This window comes from Cinclus cinclus, chromosome 2 (assembly GCF_963662255.1).
Source record: "Cinclus cinclus chromosome 2, bCinCin1.1, whole genome shotgun sequence".
Lineage (NCBI taxonomy): Eukaryota > Metazoa > Chordata > Aves > Passeriformes > Cinclidae > Cinclus > Cinclus cinclus.
The window spans coordinates 17,458,897-17,481,006 of NC_085047.1; the positions used below are offsets into that span (position 1 = coordinate 17,458,897).

General features: G+C 39.0%; 1 protein-coding gene across 1 annotated transcript in view; it reads right to left on the reverse strand.

Moving 5' to 3' along the window:
- Positions 1–13,183: 13,183 nt before the first annotated feature.
- C2H3orf85 (chromosome 2 C3orf85 homolog) overlaps positions 13,184–22,110 on the reverse strand; it is a 32,430-nt gene continuing 23,503 nt past the window's right edge. Inside the window, exons 3-5 of the mRNA XM_062510855.1 lie at positions 15,393–15,541; positions 15,109–15,194; positions 13,184–13,283 (exon numbers count right to left, since the gene is read on the reverse strand). Of these exons, the coding sequence (XP_062366839.1) occupies positions 13,184–13,283; positions 15,109–15,194; positions 15,393–15,541 (335 nt within the window). The remainder of the gene's footprint in view (positions 13,284–15,108; positions 15,195–15,392; positions 15,542–22,110) is intronic.

Here is a 22,110-nt window from a genome sequence, read left to right on the forward strand (position 1 = left end):
TGTTCATTCACCTCCTCTGAAACACTGAGAAGAAGAGAAGCCTTCACTCAGGTAGGATGGGTAGGAGATACAGCTCTATGATGTGCAGCTTCTGGGAAAGGGGTTAGAGTAGGGGCTAAAGGTGAAATGAGACCTTGAAATAGAGATATTGTCACAAATCCAAACCTCAACACTCTATGGGCTGCTGTGAAGGAAATTAACTCCATCCCAGCTAGACACAGGAATGCTCAGTTCACAAAGAAAATAAATAGCTCATGCCACAGACCTATTGAGGCTATCTGCAGCCAGTTTTAAAAACATCCCTGTGAGATCCCAAATCAACTTGTCATTTTTCTCCAGCACGTAGAGCTGGACATTTTCTGCAGGTCAATTCTGCCCTAATTGGTGACGCCTGTACAAACACACTTGACAGTGGGGTTTGGGTGGGACTGATTTCCTCCTGATGTTTACTTAGGTCATGAATGAAAAAACAGCAACAGCATCTTTCCCTCTGTAGTGTGGCCTCAGTTAATTGGCAAGCTAGAAAAAAAATAGGGAGAAATTTCTAGTCATTGAAGTCTGTTACTATGATGGTTAACAATGTATGGATCTGTACAGTAAAAATATCTTAAAGCAGCTCTTCAGAGAGGCAATCTACTTGGAATAATTTTTTCTCTTGTCTACACAGGATGCCTTATGTGAAGAAGCATATAAATACTGAACACATGTAAGTTTCTGAACTGGAATTTGCTGGCTGCAGTTAGACATATAAGCCAGAAGTGAAAATAAACCATTTTAAAAATTTATCCTGTGCAGAAGACAAAAAAACAAAAAACAAAAAACACCAACAAAGAAAAAGTAGAGTGACCACTTTCAGAGCCAATAACTTTCCTATTGTTCATGTAGCTGAACACCTGCGAGTATCCTGTGAGTTTCCTAGGTTTCCATCAGGCCTGCCTTCCATGTGGGCTTTCTCTTCATTACACTTCAGTGTAAGAGACCAGAAACAGGGGCTATTTTACATGAGTGCTACTGTCTGTGTGTAGAAGGGTGCTGTGTTTTTTCTTCCCTGGTATTTGAGAGAGAGCAAGTACTAGCTAGTATCCTGGAGCTCTTCATTTAGTTAATTACTAGTCATTTTAATAACAGAACATTCTTGTGCAGAAAAGAGAAGAGAGTTGTGAAAATATTTTTTTTCCTTCTTCTTCTAATTTTCTGATTTTTTTAAGTTATCAGTACCGGCCCAGTAGTTTCATTACACCTCAATTTCAAGCTGCTCTCAATTCCACTGTTTTCTCTAACTCTTGAGCTGGTGTTTGAATAGGGCAGGACAAAGAATGTTACTCACATGGTTAATTCTCTTTTTATATGCCTCAGTGTGTCCACTGCAGAGGAATCAGACAAGACTAGAGGGATTGCAAACCAAAGCCAAGTGGCAACTGATCTCTGTTCCCTCTTTTCTGCTTTTGTCTCGTGCTCTGTAAGTATTCAACTGTCTCAGCATCTCCTTAACCTCTCCAAAGTCAAGGGTAAGCCTGCATCAAGAACAGTATTGCTTTACTTTCTTCACCTGTAGCTGTATTATACAGGTCTGTCTAAACCAATCCTGTTGAAGTCACATCCCCTGATATGTTATGGCTCAGAGAAGTGCCTCCTCCAGCCTGCGGTGGACCTTGTGTCTATTGCTGCAAAGATCCTCAGAGCTGTGGAAAAAATGTAAGGGCTGGATGGGGGTTCAAAGATGAAGTGACTTTTCAGAAGAAACAACACTATGATCACAGTCTGGAAGGCGAACAATTTGAGGTTAGTTCTCTGTGTATTCCTCTGATGGTGCTTGAGACCATCTTTGTGTGAGGAGGTGTGAAGAATGATTGCTGTTTCGCTGGAAAGGAAATGTGGTTTATTGAGGGAATTATGTTTCAGAAATTTCCATTGTAATAGTACCAATAAAGGGTGGGGTAAAGAGATTCTAAGAGTTTGGTGGGGGTTTTGTTGTCCTTTGATCCTTTGAAACAGTATGGGCTGATTTATTTGTCTGAACTGATATCAGTGGTTTTGCATTTATCTACAGAAAAAATGCAGCTGAATCTGGCACAGGTATAAAAAAATATTTCTATTTTAAGCATCTGTCCATCAAGTGTCTTACTATAAATTCATTTCAAGTAGAGAGATCACTAAGTGACACCTTTTCATCACTATCAAATTAGATTTGGACAAAAGACATTGACATAAGACTCACTGAGTCTTACCTCAACATCTTTGCCGTCACTTGTGAAGCACAGACCTTTCCTATCTCTGCACATTATTTAAGACCACAGTCTTAAATTGCGGTCTGAAATATAAAATATTTTGCCTTTATTAAAAAAAACCAAAAACTGAAGGTTTGGATGTCAGCTGCTCTTTCTCCTGTCTGTGAGAAATCTGCTTATCACCTGGAGGAAATAGTTAAAATGGCTCTTGCAGGATGTTGATACTGATCTATGGTGTATTTTATAACTACTTTTTAAAAGGGCTGGTAAGCCTGAATATTCTATTGGTGAGCAATTAGCACTGTGTAGGGTTCTTTCTTCACCTCAGACAGTTTTTTTGACAAAATTATGGTGAGACTGTACATAATAACACTTGAACTGCAGAAGAAACTATAATTTCCTAAAGAGGACGACTAATTCCTAAATGGGGATTACAAATGGCAGTCCAGAATAATGAACAGGGACTTGCTAATTAAATTTTATCTGTGCATGCTACATTCTGTCGCTTATTCCTGTTTTAGTTAGAAGACTAAGATATGAGTGAGTTGCTTTAGATTAAAATTAAAACTATAGTGCTCTCATTTTCAAACTCAATTAAAAGTAATTACCATTTCTTGAAAACTTTTTCAAGGCAGAGAATTGCAGGATTACACTTTTGCATGTTCTTACAAGTTCCTTTCTCTTGGCATGCAAGCAAGTTGCCAGTCATTGTAGAAAATGTTTTGGCAGTACCTTCCTGACACTTCTGTGTGGGAGGTGTAAGAAGAAATAAGGAGTTTGCTCTTTGCTGCAACCATTCTTTCAAGAAGTGATTTTTGAGGTGGTTGAAGATTTCCAGAGGAGAAAATAGCAAGAGTTATAAAATGGCCTTTTAAAAGAGTATTTATTTAGAATTTTTACTACATGAGCAATAGCCTGTTTTGAACAGACTTATGTGCTGTGTACGATCCCAATTCCACTCAACTCCAGACTCCTAGAACCCAAATTCTGTGTCTCAGATGCTTTCAGGGAGGCTTTCCTGACTTATGATTGGACCCTTTGGGTGGGGGACAGCCAGGAGCAGAAAGGAGGAGTGATTCCCCAGTCACGGCTATCTCCTCCCCAGTGACACCTGCAAACCTTGGTAAGACAGGTTTCCTTGGACTCTGCACAGATTCCACAAGATCAAACGAAGAGTGGATGGTCCCCACTTCCTCTGACCTCATGGTCTCCCAGATGTGTCTGAACTGCCTTTCCAGAGCTCCATCCTCCCCTGCCCAAGCCAGTGGTGATGTACACCAGGTGATCACAAACACCCTGCCCCTTGTTAAAAAACACAACCCCAAATTTGACCCCACCCCAGTCTCCTCTGCCCAAGCTGGGGTGATGCCTGTTTCTGCTCCATGTCAGGCCTGCAAATAAGCAAAACCTCAAAGCCCTTCCCCATGTACATGATGGTTCCACCATTAAGTACACCTTCAGATGATGCCACTTCCCATTTTTGGACTTCTGTGCAGGGCCAGAAGCTGGACTTGATTATCCTTGTGGATACCTTCCAGCTCAGGATATCCTGTGATTCTGTGATTTCTTCTTGCTTCCTCCTGCCAGGAAGGGAGGTATTTAGAGTAATAGCCATGGCCATGTGTGCCATCCCAGAGCACGACCTGAGCCTTTTTTGGATAAAGGCTGGAGTCTCCTGTGTGGTTTCTTTTCAGCAGGCTTACCTCCTTACACTAACCCTATCTAAGGAATGAAGCAGCACAGTGACACCACACTGTTATCATGGCTTTTGTAATGGTAAATACTCTGCTGAGTGACTAAATCACTTGTTCTTCCCCATGACAGCCTTAAGCCAAAAGAAAAAAAAAATTAAAAAAAAGCAAGTCTCAAGGTCTCAAGAGAGAGGAGAAAGGATGTCTTTTACAGGAACAGCATACAAAACTTATTTCCTGGGAAAGAATTCTTTGTGTGCAAGGTCTTTGAAGTGAGAAGGTTTTAAAGGCACAGAGATGGAAAAGGTAAGAGCACAAAATCCAGACATTTTATTTTTTGAAAGAGAAATATTTTCCCATATTTTTGGTTCATTAATTTTTCCTACTTAGTTTCTTCTGTGTCTTGAGGCTACATGAGTTTCCAATTCCCAGACAACAGGATCCGAATCACAATCTTTTCTATGATCCCCATTCCGTTCCACCTGCACATGACACACTTCATCTTTTCTCCTTGCTGCCCCCCTGCCCACTGCACCTTTTTGCATGAGCTGCCTGGACACTTGGTTGTTATCTCACAGTCACTTGCCCCACAAACCACAAATTAAAGAGTTCATCTGCAGCATCCAAGAACAGACACACTGGCGCAAATACTCATGAAAGTCAATTCCAAGGAAATGCAAGGAAATTGCTGTAGTTCTATTGAAACTAAATCTGAAAGATCAGTCTGTGCTTCCACTTCATTTCCAGCTGCCTCATGCAGACACTTCCCCTCCTCGCCTATTCTACGCTTCTTTGTGCCCCAGCTCCAGACTGCATCTGCCAGACATGAGCTCTTCCCAGCCAAACTCACTCATTCCCATGGATGCTTTGCTCTCCTGGAAGGAGGCAGGCTTATTTTTTGATTCAGTTTTTACTTTCCCAAGCCATATTTCTTTCCAATGTGTTCAGGAAGATGTGTTTCCACTGAATAAAGACTTGCTCTCCTTTTTTGAGGAGAAGCTCAGGGAGTATTTCTGTTGCAAATTATGACCTTTATTTGGGGTTTTACTATGTTATTTAACTGTTTCTACAGTTACCAAGGAGCTGCACTTTCCTTTTCCTCTGTTTTTTTCCCAGACATATCAACATTAACCTCTGAATGTGAAATGTGTTTGTCTGCCAAAGTTTCTAGTGGATACCAGCTCAAAAATTGACTAAAGCACTTGTCCAAATTGCTAAATGAGAAAAATACATGCAGTTCATTACTAACTCTTGTCACTAGGCATGATGGTAATCAACTGATTTAGGCTGATTATTGGCTGACTTGAGAGGTGTTTTGAGCTTTACAGAAGGTGTTAACACTGAGACTTGGGCTTTATTCAATGATATGTTGAATAACTTCCAGGACTGATGTCATCTTGCAAGAAGAAATTCTTGAGCCATCCCGTGTAGTTTTAGAAATTTGAGGCTCTTTTAGAAGAATCTCTTTCTCTCACAGTTATGATGGTACTATGCAGAGGAAGAAAAGGCCAGTGGATTTAATTCAAACAATCTAGGCTTTGTGGGACAAGATGAAACTGTCCAGTCACTGGTGGTAGCTGCAGTTTCAAGTAAGGCTGTTTCAATAAGCCATTTTGCAGATTTAAATTAATTTCATATCCTTTTGACTGACCTGATCTCCTTTGAATGTGCTTAAAGAAAGGATTTTTTCTGTAAGCGTGCCAAGTACAGCAACAAAGTTGAGGGCTCGTGCTGAAAAGCATCTCTACTAGAACATGAAAGGGAATTCAAGTTATTCAGGTAGTTATCTATGCATAAGTAAGTAAAAGTACAAGTAGCCTCTCTTCATTCAACTTTCAACTGGAGTTTAAGTGACATGTATATCCATGCATGAATATTTGTGGGCTGAAATTTTTAATTGTCCTTCTGCTGGTGAATAAGGTGAGTGTCCACTAGGACCTGTGATCATTCCTCCTAAAAGCAAAGACAAAACAACAGGATCTGCTGTAAAAAATTGCAGCTCGACATTCAAGATAAAATATGATTTTGTAATTTCTAAAAAGATGTAATATTAAAAAATGTATAAAACTGTACATTTAAGGTAAATACATAAAACCAACTGAAAAAATAATAATTCTGATTTTCTTGAAATTACTCAAACCTTATTCAGTAACATTGAGCCCAGATAAGAGATGAAACTGAAAAATTAAGCTACACTCTCAAAGGAGACACTGCTAGCCTATTATTGTATCTGTCTATTGTAATGATCGTTCTATTTTACCTATGCAATCTGTGCATGGATTCATCACCCTCCAGTGTTTCTGCTGATGAAATAAGTACCTGTACAACTGCTATTGTAAATTATTTCTGGAGGCACAGTCTTGCACTGCCATACCAAATTAGCAGGACGTCCATACATGCTGGAAAAACCTCAGACCTCATTATTGTCTTGCAATTCGATGACACTTTCCAACCTTTTTTTGTAAATCCATGTTTTCACTGTGAACTGCTAAGTCATCTTAACAGCCAACTTTTCTGGGCTTGAAAAAAATCTCTGGTATATATTTACTTGTATTAATGCAAGCTTGGAGAACTCTAGAGCTCACAGTTTAGCAATCTCTTATTGGTCCATTCCATCTAGGACACTTGTTTGCTATGCTATCTAGGCAGTGGGGAAAAGAAGAAAATTAATATGTATATGTATATGTATATGTATATGTATATGTATATGTATATGTATATGTATATGTATATGTATATGTGTGTATGTGTATATGTGTGTCCTTCCCTCGAGGAGACTTTCTACAAAACTGTTGTTTAGTCACAAGTTAATAATCCTGTCACAAGATAGTGAGACAGAAACACTTACAATTCATTATTTGCATTGGGCACAATGATTGGTAGGGTTGTTGCACATCAAGTGGTCTCGTACTAGAAAGGTAATGAATTCACATCCGTCCTCTTCGGTGCTGTGAGCCATTTTCTGTGAGCCTGAGGCACACACATTTCAGGATGTCCAATTTTAGGGGGTGGTAAGATCAACTCTCTAAATTGATTGAGTCCTGATGCTGCAGGACTTGTACAAGAAGACACATCACTTGTACCAGGGTCAAATGCAAAGGACATATCCAGTTTTTGCCAGCCAACTTACTGACACAGATGAACTACTTTCAATCTTTGCTCAGAACCAGAACTGACAATTTCAAAACATTTCTCTGAGAGTTCCCTTTCTGGACTAGTATTAACAGCAGTCTCAATGTAGCAGATTTCAGGGAAGATTAGTTCAATTTGAAAAAGATTCAGAGAAAACCTGGTTTGCCCAGGCTGTCTAGTGAGCTTCTGAGACAAATACAGTTATCTATTCCTGGTTCTCCTGAGACTCATTTCTTCTATCAACTGGCTACAATGCAGGTGATGAAATCTTCTTCTGTGTTAATCTCTACTAACTTATTAATAGTTCTTTCAGAAGGTGATTTTAGGAGGGTGCGAGTAAATTTTCATCATGCATTGGTAACTGCCCCTCCATTTCCAGCATGTGATTTTACAGGTTAGTTAAGACCTGAAAAGGAAGATTCTGTCAAATAAGATCCTGTCCTCAGTTGTCACTGCTCCCACTAATAATGGAACTTCAAAGCTTTCACTGTGGGAAAGAGGGACCCAGCTGATGAGCAATTCTCTCAAAATCCTTCAGCTTCCATTTCTGGTTTCAGACTAGCATGCCTGAACTACAAGATCTATAATTTTAAGAGAAGGGACATTTTTTTATAATTCTCTTATTTTGTAATTGCTGCTGCATATGCTGTTCCTGATACAGTTGACTTGATAGATCAAGGAGCCTGGACATTTTAGTGAGGTATAGAGTAATCTTTGATTGCCATAAGCAGTACCTGTAGCTGTACTTGGGCTAGATCTAACCCTCTGGCAATTATTAAGAGAATGAAAATAGATTCAGGCAGAGAGGTTGAGAAAGGTCGTATAATCCTGAATAACAAAAAGGGAGGTAATTTTCTTATTTGTAGAAAAAAATATTTCTGTTATCCACAAAGTATAATATTGAATTGTTTGTACACTTAGCAGAAAGTAATTGTTACAAATATATATGAGATATATGAGAAAGCATGGGATTTTTAAAATTTTGTTCCTCTTAAGTTCATTATTGAAATGTTTTAAATAGTCTCTTCCTCTGCAAGTCTTCTAAATTAAAAACCAAAAGTCAGCACATGTAGCTTGCTATAATGTAATTTCTTTATGAGGTACCATAGCAAAATTCAGACTACATCCTGCCCACAGTGGGATGTATAAGTCCCAAGCCACCAGGAAGTTTGTGGTGGATCTTTCAGCACTGTGTCTCCTGCCTGAACACCACAGCAAGGGTAGCACCATAAATACTCAACACAGACACCAAGAGGAAGCAGCACTTTATAGTTCTCAGTCCTTTGTTTAACCAAAGCCAATTTGAAGTTACAAATAATATGTTTTTAAATCATTCTTCTAAATAAATACCAGATCAGTTATTTTTCAGTGCTAAGCAGCCACCACCACCATCCACGGTTGTCTTTTTAGCCACTTTCTTTCTGTGGTTGTTTTCTTGCCCTTAGATAGTCCTACCTTCATTTTGAAGATGTCACAATAACTGCTTTCTCATTGCACCTTGCACAGTTGGATTTATGATAATCGTATTGACAGCAGTTGTAAGGATGCTTTTTAAGCCTTCCTTGAGTGAGCTCCCTGCTGCACAGCAGCTTTCAATCACAAGCAGGACATAGTTGAATTATTCAGATAGGATTTCACATGCTTATTCATTTGTGCCATGGAAACAGGGACTGGCATGAAATCACCTTAGCAGTGGCTGCTATGACCAGGAATAAGGAGCTGAATAGGAAGTGTCACTCCAAGCTGACTATCCTGCAAAGCCTCATAGAGCAAGAAGCTTTTAGGGATTGACCCTAGAGGGCTGAAATTCATCAGTCTGTCCCTTCTTCCTTCCCTGTCCCTGTCTGGATTGACACTGGGAAAGCTTTCTCCCCTTGGGAGGTGGTGGTTAAATTTGCATTACGAATCTCAATGAGTACTTGTTCTATCTCTAAGGCAGTCAGCTGCACCTCTCAGCCTGCCTAGTGCTGCAGTGGGATGTGGCTTGGGCTCAAAGGGAGCAGGTGTTTGCTGTGTTGCCTTATGTTGATCACCTTTACAGATAACCACCTTGATACCACTCGTCTCTCACAGAAGGAATTGTTCCTCTTTTCTTGCAGCTGGTGGAAAGTAGGCTCTGCAGGTTTGATGTAACATTGTTTGAAGTACATATCTCTTCAACAGTCTTCGAGGCAGAACAGTAATTACTGATGTTTGTTTACATAACGTAATAGTCACAGACTATTACAAAGACTGCTTATTTCCTGACTGAACTTTTTGGGTTTTGGATAACTTTCTATGTCTAAATTTTAACTACTGAGCTCATTTTTTTCCTATGGATGATGCAAAACACTAACAATTTATTTCGCACTCTACATGAAGAGGTTATGGCAATGCACCTGCCTCAGGTGGGTGGTTTAGATACTTAATTAGCCAATATAAATTGCTTTGAACACAGCTCATTCTTGTTGGCAGCCAGCAGCAGATGTAGCTTAGATGTGTATTTTGTCTCAGCTACTCTAGTTTAAATTAAGACAACAGATGACCAAAGGTAAAGCAAGGAGCAGCAGTAGTGTGATGCAAACTCAAAAGGTTTATGCATTCAAATCATCGGGGCCCAGATTCAATCACATGAACTGCAGCAGTGGTGAAGTGTGTAGAACTTCCATGGACTACCAGTTGCCACTGTTCTGTTTGAAGAAACTATTTCGGATAATAAAATAAATGGTTCTTCATCATTACCTCTATATACTCACCTGCTGAGTTTATAGAAAACTGTATCTTAGTACTTATCCCATACTCAACATTTGTAAAGTAGGTTATACATAGGTTACTTGAATTCTACAGATTTCTCTATTTGCTGTGTTCAGAATTACTTGCTTTTCTCATTAAAAGAAAGACATGGAGTATTATTTTTTTTTGTCAATTATTATTGAAATGACAGGTTTTCTTAAGTCTCCTGTCATATCTGACTACAATGAATCCCTCCTTTGTTTCCTGAACAAAGCAAGGCTCCTACAACCATGCTGCCTTAGTAGGTATGTTTATCCCTTATGTCTAGCCACAGTACTTTTGTAACTTGTGGGCTGTTTTCCATTCAACTTGACAGAGTAGGAGAGATTGCAAAGGCAGTTTGATTCTTCTAAAACTGGGAAAATTAGGGGTACAAGAAGCTGAGGGAATAAGCAAGTGCTCTGAGGAAGGACTTCCAGCATGACTGACTTCCACTCCCATGGCAGGGGTATACTGTAAGGACCTTGCCTGGCAAAAAGCTGCTGCTGGAGCTAGAATCAACCATGAGATACCTGGATATCCTGATTTCTGTTGTTCTGTTGATTTTAGTCACCCTGTACACATTAGTCAGGAATGAGTTGGAAAATCAGGCTTCCTGGTGGATTTTCTGCATCCATCCAGTTAACATCTATACAGAGACAAACCTGACTCCAGCTTCCTGTAACTCCTCTTCCTCTCTGTCTGTTCCCCCTCTCTCAGAGGAACTCTGTTCTCTCTTACCTCAGGGAACTCTGGTATTTGCATGGCTTAGGGTTTTGGGGGTGTTTTTAACCTTAAAAAACTTGCAGTAGTCAGAAACTAGTAATAAATACTGCTATCCAATTGCAGCAGAAGCAAAGGTCCTATGCCCTGAGACCTGTAATTCCACTCCCATGACCAGAATAGACATACTTGAAGTTCTCTTTAGTTTAACACTATTATTTGGTTTTGCCTTTGCTAAGGTATTGCCTTTGTATCTCTGCTGTGTAGAAAAAGCAAGGAGATAAAACTTGTAGGTGGCAACATACAAGATGTGTCAGAAAAGTCAGCAAAGAAGGGTCCAGATTTACTTGTGTTAAAGTGATAAAACAATATGTGAAGATAAATAGGGGGAGCAAATTCACAAGGTAAATATTTTTCCCAGTTATTAATAAATGCAGATGAAGGTGTTTAATACCCAAATGCTGTGAAAGCCATTTGCTCATTGTCATGAGTGGCATGTATTTGATAACACAAAATAAGCACCTCATCCTCTACTGCTACTCATGCATGCACAACTCTTCCCATTTAATTCAGCAAGACTAATTATCTGAATTACTGACATTAGCTTGAAGCTATGGATTTGCAAATTGAGTATTGAGTCTCCAGCTTTCAGAACAACTTCTTTAAAGGATTTAGTCATGTCTAAGTACAACTGATCTGTCAAATTGCATCCCCTGGCATTGTCTGATGTTTTGGTTGTAAAACTTGTGAAAGAGTGTCCTCATGGTAATAGACAGTGGTTATCCTAACTTTATGGCTCTGACAACCTTAAAATGGCTCATAGAGGTTGGGCAGCTACCTCACTAGCTGATAGCACTTCACTTGGCCTTCCACCTCACTGGTGGACTTTGTCATCCCCATTCCAAGGATGTCTGCTGTGCTTCCACAAACCAGCTCCTGAACTACCCCCATTTTGGTTTAACTTGCCATGCAAGCATGAAAACTGTAGTTAATGCTCAGATAGATCATTAAACCCTGCCTTGGCAGCAACAACATCAATTAGAGATAGGAAGAAAAGAACAGTATTCCAGGAACTGGTTCACAAGTGGCGTGGGTATCACCGCCTGCAGAGCTGCAGCTTCTCTGGAACCAGCAAGATGCTCAGCTGGACCAGATGCATCCCTGGAGTTCTACTGCACATCCACTTAAAGGGTGATGCTGAGCCTTACAGTCCTGCATTTTGCTATCAATTGTAGAGTTTCAGCAACTGTCTCATGTCTTTGCTACTACTGAGGAAAACACTGGAATGTTTAGGGTCTGGAGCACTAGCTTGTCCAACAGTGAACAGTGCAGAGAAGGCAGGCAGCAGGGACAGGCCATAACTGTGTTTAGCCAGGGAGGTCTTTAGTCTATACATCACTTGTCACCCCTTATCTTTGAATGAACTGTTCATAATTAAGTAGTGTGACTAAAGATGTGAAATCCTACATGGCAATACTGAACTTGCACCTCATCTATCTCTTTCAAGTGTTTAATGAATTTTCAGCTTCAGCTAATGAATAATGGCAATTTCAGGCCCATTGTCCTATGCAAGGAAATTAATAATTGCCTAAGGATGGTTTCATACCTAGGAGCATGGTAGAGATTGCCAAAAAGCCAGAATGTGGATTTCTTTCTAGAAGATCCAACATTATCTTCAGATTTGTTCCAGTTAGTGTACAGTCCATATTCCTGAAGAATCCTGAAAGCACAACATGCAGAATCTGCTCTTTGAGGATAAAAAGCAAGCAAAAATTGCCTTCCTTCACCTCCCCTGCCATTAGGTAACCATACATTTTGTTTATCTCAACAGGTCATCTTTATTCATGCAGAAATTTTCTCCAAGTTTGAAAAAGCTTTTATTTCTTAGCATTATATTAATGACATACAAAAGAAGCATGGAAACCTAATCCTCTACTCAAAGATGTTCTGAAATAAGGTACTTTAATTAATAGGAATCAGGAAACTTCGAAGCTCAAGAACGTGGCATAAAGAACATTTGTCACCACCATTTTCTTCTTAGGAAAGGAACCATGAATGTTTCCACCACTTCCTATCTCTGTGGAGTAAGAAAAAACAACTCACAGTAGTAGATGTGGGTTCCCTTGGTTTTGGCATTGAAGACCAAGTACAGAAGATTAAATGAGAAAAGAGAAATGTTGACATGAGTGGATGTGTACTACACCTACTACTAGTACCTGAAAATATGGAAATGCACTTGAACTACAGAAGTACACCTGAAGCAAATATGCTCTACTTCTCTCACCCATCCAAAGTGACTGATTTTAATTTCTTATTCACCTCCCAAAAATGTAGCTAAAGGAAAATGCTGAGAAATAAAAACATGGTTTTCAGTCACAGAAGCAGGAATGTACCTCTTCAAACAATTGTTTAGTCAAAAGAATATTTTATCTGAAAACACTAGGCATTTTTAAACCCAACCTGCTAAAAGCTCATGGTTGGTTTTCTTCAAATTCTTCTTCAATTTACCGTGACCTACATTTCAGTTCTGCTTGTGAATATAAAATATGCAGTATTTATGCAGAGAATTACTATATTAATTTTGGGTTTAGACCCAAGTGGGATGAGATAAAGTCATCTTATCAAATACATAATGATAAATACATAACATGCCATATCCTAAGATGGCCAGATACAAGATGTATAGGATTTAATAGTTTTTTGCTGGAGGTGAGTCCCAGACTTCTGTAGTAGCTCCATGTAGGATCTGATGTTGTTGCTAGAAAAGATGGAATAAATTACTTTTACAAAAAAAATTTTAAATCACAGAATTAAATTAAAGGTCCTGTCAACAGCTGCAGTCTTCAGATTTGCCAGTATTTGCAAATGTTTTCTTCTGGAAGTGCAGCCCCTGAACCAGATTCCTGCATAGGTTGTATAGGCTTTCCACTTCAGAATTGTCATTAATCAGGAATAATAGGTTTGAAATGAATTGTTCTACTATATACATAATGGGTTTTGTAACTTCTAGCTTGATGTTTCTTTGCTACTATATGGCTTCTCAAAAACTCTGGATGTCAATTCCCATCACATTAGCATTGGGAAGTTTATTTCAGTCTGTAAGTTAACTAGGCTTGCTTTGAAATCATAAACATATTTCAGTGGGAGTGCCTGTAAATGTGTTTATGTAAGTGTCTTTAATCCTGTCATATGACAATCATTAGGATTATCTTTCTGGAGGCATAACTCATCCTGGAGTCTGCCTGGCAGCTGTCGCCATCACAGCCATCACAGCACTGGGTGTGCCACATGGATGCAAAACCAGTAATTGGACTGTTAGGTAGTAATTAGGCTTTTCTCTGTGAGAAATTGTTATGATGGGAAAGACATTGGGTGGTTTTTTGTTTTTGTTTTTTTTTTCAGAAAACTGGGTAAATTTGTCTTCAGGTAAATTTATCATAAGGCAGACGTGACTGCTGCTATCCACCCATATCAGTATTAGAAATTGTGAGTGAATAACCTGATGCTTCCTTCCAGTTTCCCAAGGGCACCAGCTGAAGCCTCAGTAGGAGGGAAGGTAAATTATGGCTCTTAGCTATTCTCTCCTATTTGCTTCTGCTCAGAGTGAGTGAAACCCATGTCACCTTTCAGGTGGAACAGTCCTGGAAAGCTCACTCTGAATCTCTCCAAGTCAAATTCCTATCTTATAAAAAATAAAAGGTCTTTCAAAAGCTGCATTTCAAAATGAAACTCATTTTCAAAAAGAAAGGTACTTTTAAGTCAATAAAATTCAAAGCATATTCAATTCAAATTATATTAGGAGAAGAAGTTTATCCATTTCCCTATTGGTGGTTTCAGTCAGACTGACAAATTGCTATCTTAGTAACTATTTTAAGCGCTGAAACTGTGTGGGTTTATTTCTACCCACTCGTGTCCATTTTTAAGGACTGCAGTATCTTCACAGGAAGAATGTTCCACAGGAGTAATGTGTGTATTGTGCTTGTCCAATTGAATCAATTAGTAATTGTTCCCTAAATCTGACAAATTTTTGTCCCAAAAATGTCCAGTTTTAGCACAATCCTTAACAATTTCTCTGAGACAGTTTATGACAGTTTCATGTACTCCTGTGTTGATCTATAAATACTGCTTTTACCAACTGGTATGTCTCGTTCCCTGTTTTGTTCTGCTGAGGTTTTATTCCACACAATACAGTTTTGTTACTGGAATAGATGGAGTTTTTTTATCTTTTATTTTTCTCCTCAGGAATTGCTTTCTGTCTGCTTTTTAAATCAAGTCTGTAAGAAGCACTTTAGCTTCTGTGTACTTTTAAAAGGATATATATTCTTTAAGCTCTTAATGAGCTTTTCCAAAACATGCTTAGAAAAGAACCCGCCACAATAATATGACCGCTTATAAATAACCATTAAACTTGGATGGTAGAAACAAATCTTCTTAAATTTTTCAAAATATAATTGGGCTTTTACTGCTGTGGGTTATGACACTATAAACCAATTGTCAGCAGCGTTGTATGGGCCAGTTTTACTTACTGAGGTACACACAAGCTCCGAATCTACAAAACGCTCTGTTGAGAAACCCCGTCGAGCACGGCTATCGAGGGATCAAAGGCAAAAGGGTCCAAGCCCATGTAGTATTGTGCTGTTTCTCTCAAAGCTGTCAATGTTTCACTAATCTGAAGTAGATCAAAACAGAAAGGAATGTTCTGAGCTTTGGTACTGAATAAATACAGTGACTACCAAGCAGCCTTGCCCATGTTGATAAATCAGAAAAATTTCCTCCCTTCACCCAAAGGATTTATGTTACACGTTAATTCCAGACCCGAGCTTTCTTTTTGCTCTGTTGGTGCTGCAAGAGGATGGAAGAATTTTACCTGTTCAGCCACAGTGTATCCCCACGTGTTCTGGCTGCTGCTTGAGTCCCAGTAGCTTGGAGAATATGGTATGTGTCGTTTGAGCCATATGAATTGATTTGGTGACTCTTCAGTCCGAAAGGGAGCTCCAAGGACACTTGAAACAGAAGCTGATAAATATTTGTAATATCAGAAAAATATGCTAGAATGGGCACTTCAAAAACATGCTTACATCCACAGAACATGGTTTTGTATCCGTAGTTTATTAATAGAAATCAAAGGAGGTCCTACCTTAGATTAGCAGAAAGAAACTGGTTTTCTACGCCTGAAGTTAATAAAACAAATTCTCTAAATCATTATTTTGCTGTTGAATCTGAAGTAAATATAGTTGCAATCTAATTTAAGGCACTAATTTATTTTAACACAAAATTTTGTTACAAAAATCCTCTTAGACTGTAATTGCATTAGTCTCAGATGTGCTGAGAGCCTAATATTTTTTTCAAATAGCATAAACGCTACCTATGAATTTATCTATGGTTCTGAAACTCCTGGCTTATATGTGATATTTACTCTCATTAGTATCAGCATACAAATGGCATGTTTGGAAATTACTTGCTGAACAGAAGATATTACACTTCTAATCTTGCTATTGCATTGCTTCAGATAACTTCTGAGGTCACCACAGATGCAGGAGGAGTCCTTGCAGATCTTGAAAAAAGTATTCTTCACAAGAAAAAGGTCAGAATTCCTTTTTAGCTTCACATGAAAGGCCCTGGTACAGAAAAAAAATTCTTTTCTTTTTAGTCTCAAGTGTTTGAGGCATAAATTAATTTTGAGACACAAATTATTTTGGGGCTAAAAGAATCCAAAATAGAATTTCAGTCCAAATCACACCATTTTTAATGAGCCACAGATTAAGATTGAGCTCAGATCCATCAGCAGAGCTGAGGCCAGTGACTGTAAACAGATGTGCTCCAATTTAGTGAAGTGGATTTAAATGGACACCTGAGGGTGACCTGCACATACTTGGAACGGGTGGGCCAAGAACTTTAACCCTTGTCCTACTATGTCTTGGAGGAGGAGCTCAGCAGGGCATGCTACCACCTCATTCACAGCTTTCCAATGCCCCGATTCCTGAATTTCTAGGGGGAAAATATAACTGGGAGTATCAAATGTTTGCTTTCATGTGCCCTATTCAGCTGAATCCAGTTCATTTGTAATTACTGATGGCTTTCCTGATCATCCACAATATAGTTGCTTTCTAGTTTTTTAAATAGAAGAAAATGTTTCCTGAATGCATATAGGTAGAAGATATGTGAGCTAGTGTGTTTTCTGCTCCCTTTCACTTCATTTTTTAGCACAAAAAATGCTTAAAAAGAAAATAAGAAAAATCTTGGTTATACAGCAATGAACAAAAAATAAAGTGAGGGTGGTTGTCATCTTTGTTCTTAATTTAGATGCCAAAGAGTACTTTAGAAAAGTTACTTAGCAAGCAATCACAGTCCCAGCAGTTCCTTCCTACTTCAGTTTCTTCATATTCCAAGTTATTATAAACTGGAGGCAGAAGTTTTAGGGTAGGGAGCTTTCAAGGAATACCATCTTCAAAAATGCTACCAGCTCCACGGAAAAAAAGTAAGTTCAGACATTTGGTGGAAGGTTGGGCAAGAAGAAAAATATATTTCATGCATATGTCTGTTAAGCTGCTATACTTTTATTCTAGAGCTGAACAAGAGAAAACTAGGCTTGTGCCAAATTTCAATATTTCTCTGGCAACTTATTATTTTCCAGGAGAAAAATATATGAGTTGTTAATTTCTCTTTAGTGAATTTGGGGCTTTTTTTATATATTAAATATTTTTAAGCACATTATTACATTTCTGGACTGAGATAATTGAACTGGGATCAGAAATTGACTCATTAAAAGACTTCAGTTTTCTTTAAATGTACATATAGTTAGTAAGGGCCATTAAACATCACATTTTATCACCAGTATGTGCTCTGACCCTCCAGATTCAAAATAAGCGGCAAAAAGAGAAGATCATTAAACACCTCTAATTCTTGTGGGTTCTTTTTTTACCTCCAGCGTCTTCAAAAAGGAGGTTGTCATTCCACTGATGGGAAAGTGAGGTGTTATCTTGGCTACTGTGGTGCACAGAGCTGCATCTTCAGGGTATTATAGGTCAATTTTTAATATACAGCCTGCTCTGGCTGCATCTGTATCCAATGAGAAATGCCACCCCTAACTATGGTAAGTATTCACTTTGATTGAAGTGCACTTGCCTTCTCTGAGGAGAGCCAGGTATGCCATCTCTACTCTTGGCTTTTCTTGCCACTGTTGGCACCCAGTTCTTATTCTTTTCTGGCTGCTATTTCATCTCCTGGGAGCCATTTTGCAGGACTTTTCCCTAGCTGCTGGGGCACTCCAAAGATGCATAAGTACTAAAAGAAAATCAGGTAAGTGCTTGTATGTATTACCTAATCCTTCAGGCTTATCTCATTCTCTCTTTGTCTTGCTGGAAATGATCACTATAAGTCTCTGAACATGGCAAACTTCATTCTCTTCTGGCAAAACTCCAACGAGATAATTTCTAGCATAACCAGAATTAGGCCTGTCGGTCTTTAGCTGTGGCTGCACAGACAAACATGGTTGCACATTTGCTTCTGCTCTGGCAGAGCTCAGAGAAAGCAAGGTCTTCACTTAGCTGTAATGTAGACCTAGGGTCATTAGACCAGGTGTCTCCATCTGAGTAGCCCCTCTGAATACAGTGTAGAGATTTCATCAAATGAATTGTGTCTTGCATCAATTTAAGTTTCTTGTGCTGGGTGTAATTTTCCCCCTCTTTTGAACACCTTAGGAAAATATTGTGAAAGGGTTTGCTTTATAAACACAGAGTATTCCTGAAGGAGTGCATCTTGTAGAAGATTAGCATACAAGCCAGGAGACTGGAATTTCAGAGCATCTGATGTGAGACTAGAGGGAGTTAGGAGCAGGTGGGTAATGTAAATAAAATATCTCATAGTGCATAAAGTTGAGCTGAAAAAAGATGAAGAATTTCGAGTTGTACTGAAACAGTTAACTCACCGTGAAGAGCAACCAGACATATTCTATGGGGTGTTCTTTTCATTATTCAATACTGTTTTCCTCTCCTAGATATGTGATTTGAAATGTACTTTTAGATATAAATGCCCCAGTGTGAAAATAGGAGGAATGCGTGTGGAGGGTGAACTATTGCTGAGGTTGTGTCAGCTGTTACCAGTTAAGGTGTTTCCTTTCATCATCTCCTGAAGATTCACTCAGTGTTCTCACATGAAAAGCAAATTATAGAAAAAATTGGCTGGTTTTAGCAAGCAGATGCTTAGCTCATGTAATTATTGCCTTCAGCAGATAGTTTTGTCTATCCTGTGTACCTAAAGACATTGTCCAGAGGGAAAACTGTTAGTAGTCATTATTACTACTATGCCTTCTGAGCACCTAAGTTTGGATTATTGTGATCTAAGACTAAAGTTGAGAAGAGATGGTGGTACAGCCTTGTCATCTTTGTCAAAAAAAGCAAATGTGCACTTAATCCAGAGTTGAGTATTTTAAAAAAACCATACCAACGACAAAAGTCTGATTATGAAAAGGCATATCAAATATCTTGGAATGTCAAAGTAAAAATGAAAAATATCACAGTGAAGCAAGCAAACTGCACTCAAAATAGAAAATCAACCTGGATACATCTTAAATTACTGTGCTTTAAAATCTCTTCATCCTAGACTAGGATGGAAGCATATCTCTCCTTACAAGGATAGATTTCTAGAAAGCAACATATTCAGTTGGGCGCAGCCATAAAAATCTTCCCAGGAAGACATCTTTATCTATCAGCTGAATGTGAAATTATCCATTTCATCACACAATCAAAAAAGGTGAGTATGGGATTAAGTTTTTACACATTTGCCTGCTGAGGGACCTATTTAATTGATATGCATTTTCTTGTGTAAAAGTTAAGTAGCAAGAGCCATTTTGTGCTTAGTAGTCTGGGGAGAGCAGGCAGGCCACCATTTGCACATCTAATGGCAGAGTTTAATGATAAGAAGACAAATCTTCAAACTTGCCTTAGTGTGGGATATGCTTCTTCTTCTACTCGCTACCCCAAAGCCTGTTTTTATCCAGAGCAGCAGTATTTTATAAGTGGTAAGAAGCATCTCTAGGCTTAGGACCAAAATGTTCTCCCTGGTGCTCATCTATCACAGAGAAAAGTGGTTTATCTCTGATTTGTTGTGATATTTACAAAAAACTTGCCAATTACTTAGCAGCACTTCAAACACTCTCTGTGCACACTACTGTTTCTCCCTAGTTTCTGAAGACTTGCAAGTTTCTGACAAGCTGGAAACATCTTGCTTAAGTGAATATCAATGGAATTAAAATGTCAAAAGTTGCCAATTGCTCTGGCTCCTTTCCTTTAGGTCTAATAACTCTTTTTATTATCAGCTATGGTGACATTCTGGTCAAAATGTCAGCTCATGGAGGTAAGGCTGCCAATCTTATCAGCTCTTTAGGACAGAGCTTGGACAGAGGCTAAACTTGGACATAGCTAAACTTCAGCCTTGCTGAGGTGGCAAGTGCTGATGTGTTGGGAACTTGGAAAAAGTAAATCAAGTCTGCAGCTCAGGTGTGTTTCTTAAGGCTAGAAATGAGCCAGAACGGACCACCTCCCCACCATGTTTCAGCTATCTGACTTTCTAAATCTAAATTCACCAAGTCAGACCACAGGACTTGGTCTGAGGACTCAGAATACCACAGTGCAACAGCTGAGAAAAATGTGGCAGCAGCTGCTTCTCTCCTCACTCAAGTATTTGTCTAGATTATGTGGCATTCCATGGAAATCAATATGTGGTTATCTGTCAGTACACTGCATAAACAGCTAGATTGCAGCAATGATAGACTTGTAGATTCTGCAGGCCACCTCTGGCCCAGATATCACCATTTTTCAGTTGAAAAGTGCAATTATAATGAAGTGTAACACCTGCATATTTTTTTCAAATTATTAAAAATGTTTTTATGTACACAGGCTTTGTATCCTGTAGCGTTTGGATGGTAATGAGCCTTGGAAGAGAATTAAATCAGTACAATTTGCTAATACCTGTTGACAGCAAGATTTAAAGTCACTGATTGTTAAGTGTTCCAACTCTTTCCGTATCACCCAGTCTTTGAAATTTTGGCCTCATCTGTTTCTTTTTCACACTTGAAGTAAAATATATTTTACTCTTTGACATTTCTTAATTTTATATCACAGGACACAAGACCTCTCTGGTTCAAGAGATGTCATTAACAATCCTTAGAGCTACAGCATCAGCCTCATTCCCTCATCAGCAAAGGCAGAGAAGTTACAGACCCTTAATGCAGAATTAGCTATTGAACATACTCAATGTGTGTGATGATGCCAGGGGTCAGGACAGTTTACAGGTATGGGTAAATAGCGAGGCAACTTGGCAAAAATCCTAGATAATCCCAGGGAAGGAGCTATTTCTACTGCAGCAAAGTATTAGAAAAAGCCCCAGTCCACTGGTCCACTCAGTGGGTCCTGTTGAGATTTCCTTTCTACATCCATATGTGGCAGAACTCCTCCATCAGACACCTGAGAGACTTCAGCAATTATCTCAGTGCAAAGACATCACACTCCTACCCCATCCCTTGCTGCTGCACCCTCCAGAGGCTAAAGCAAAATGTCCAGAGAGCCTATTCCCAGCACTGTGGTTTACTAAGAGGAGTGATTTATAGCAGCTGAATTGAGGGTATGAAGAAGAATAAGGTTCTTATAAGAATCTTAAAGTCTCTGTTTTACTTCACCACCACCTTCATTGTTGCTGGAAAGATTCACAGTAAATTAAAAACTGAACTGATTGTGATCAATGAAACATTTAAGAGCTCATTAAAAACTAGTAATAAGTAGTTCTTCATGTATTTTGAAGAATAGAAACCTGGGAAAGAGGTTAAAGATGACAAGAAACATAAAGGAGATGAAAGTAAAGTCTTCCAAAAGGAGGGGGTGCAAGCTGCTTTGCTCCCAGATTGGCCCCCAGTGACACTGTGTTTCAGTGGAAAGGAGGTGAAGTTCAAGAAGATAGGCCCAGGAATTGTCCCAGTTCAACTGCAGATCAGGAAGGACAAATAAGGGGAAAAGGTTTATAGGTGAGCTCAAACCTGCAGAAGAGACAAAGTCCATTTCCATCTCCTTATTTTCCTAAGGAGCCTCACTGCAGCCAAAACTCGGGTTCATATGGCATGGAAGTTAATTCAGCCCACAAGAGAGATTATACCTGACTGTGGTCCCAGTTTAGAAAATCTTTTTCAATAATCCACAATTAATCATTGTCTTCCTTTTTCTGCCTCAGCTATTCACATAATATATTTACTGCATGTGTATTGGAGCACTCAAATCTAAGAAATGCTTTTAATGCATGCATGTGGATGGAGCATCTTGTCAAAATGCAGGCAATCACTTGGGAAGTCAGCTGTCACTTACTGCCTGCCTGGTTTGTTTTAATTTTGTGAGAAACAAATTAATCTTGCACCATGTGCATCACTGATCATTCACTGTACCAGCATGTGCTGGTTTGAGAAGAGCATGTGGTAGCCCTGACCCAAGCATTTTCCCTCTGGTCCAAGTTTTACAGGTTGAGTCTTGATTGTAGATGCTGTGATTACACAGTTCTGGGAATGATCGTCATTCAGACAGCCTGAGTGCTTTAAAACAATC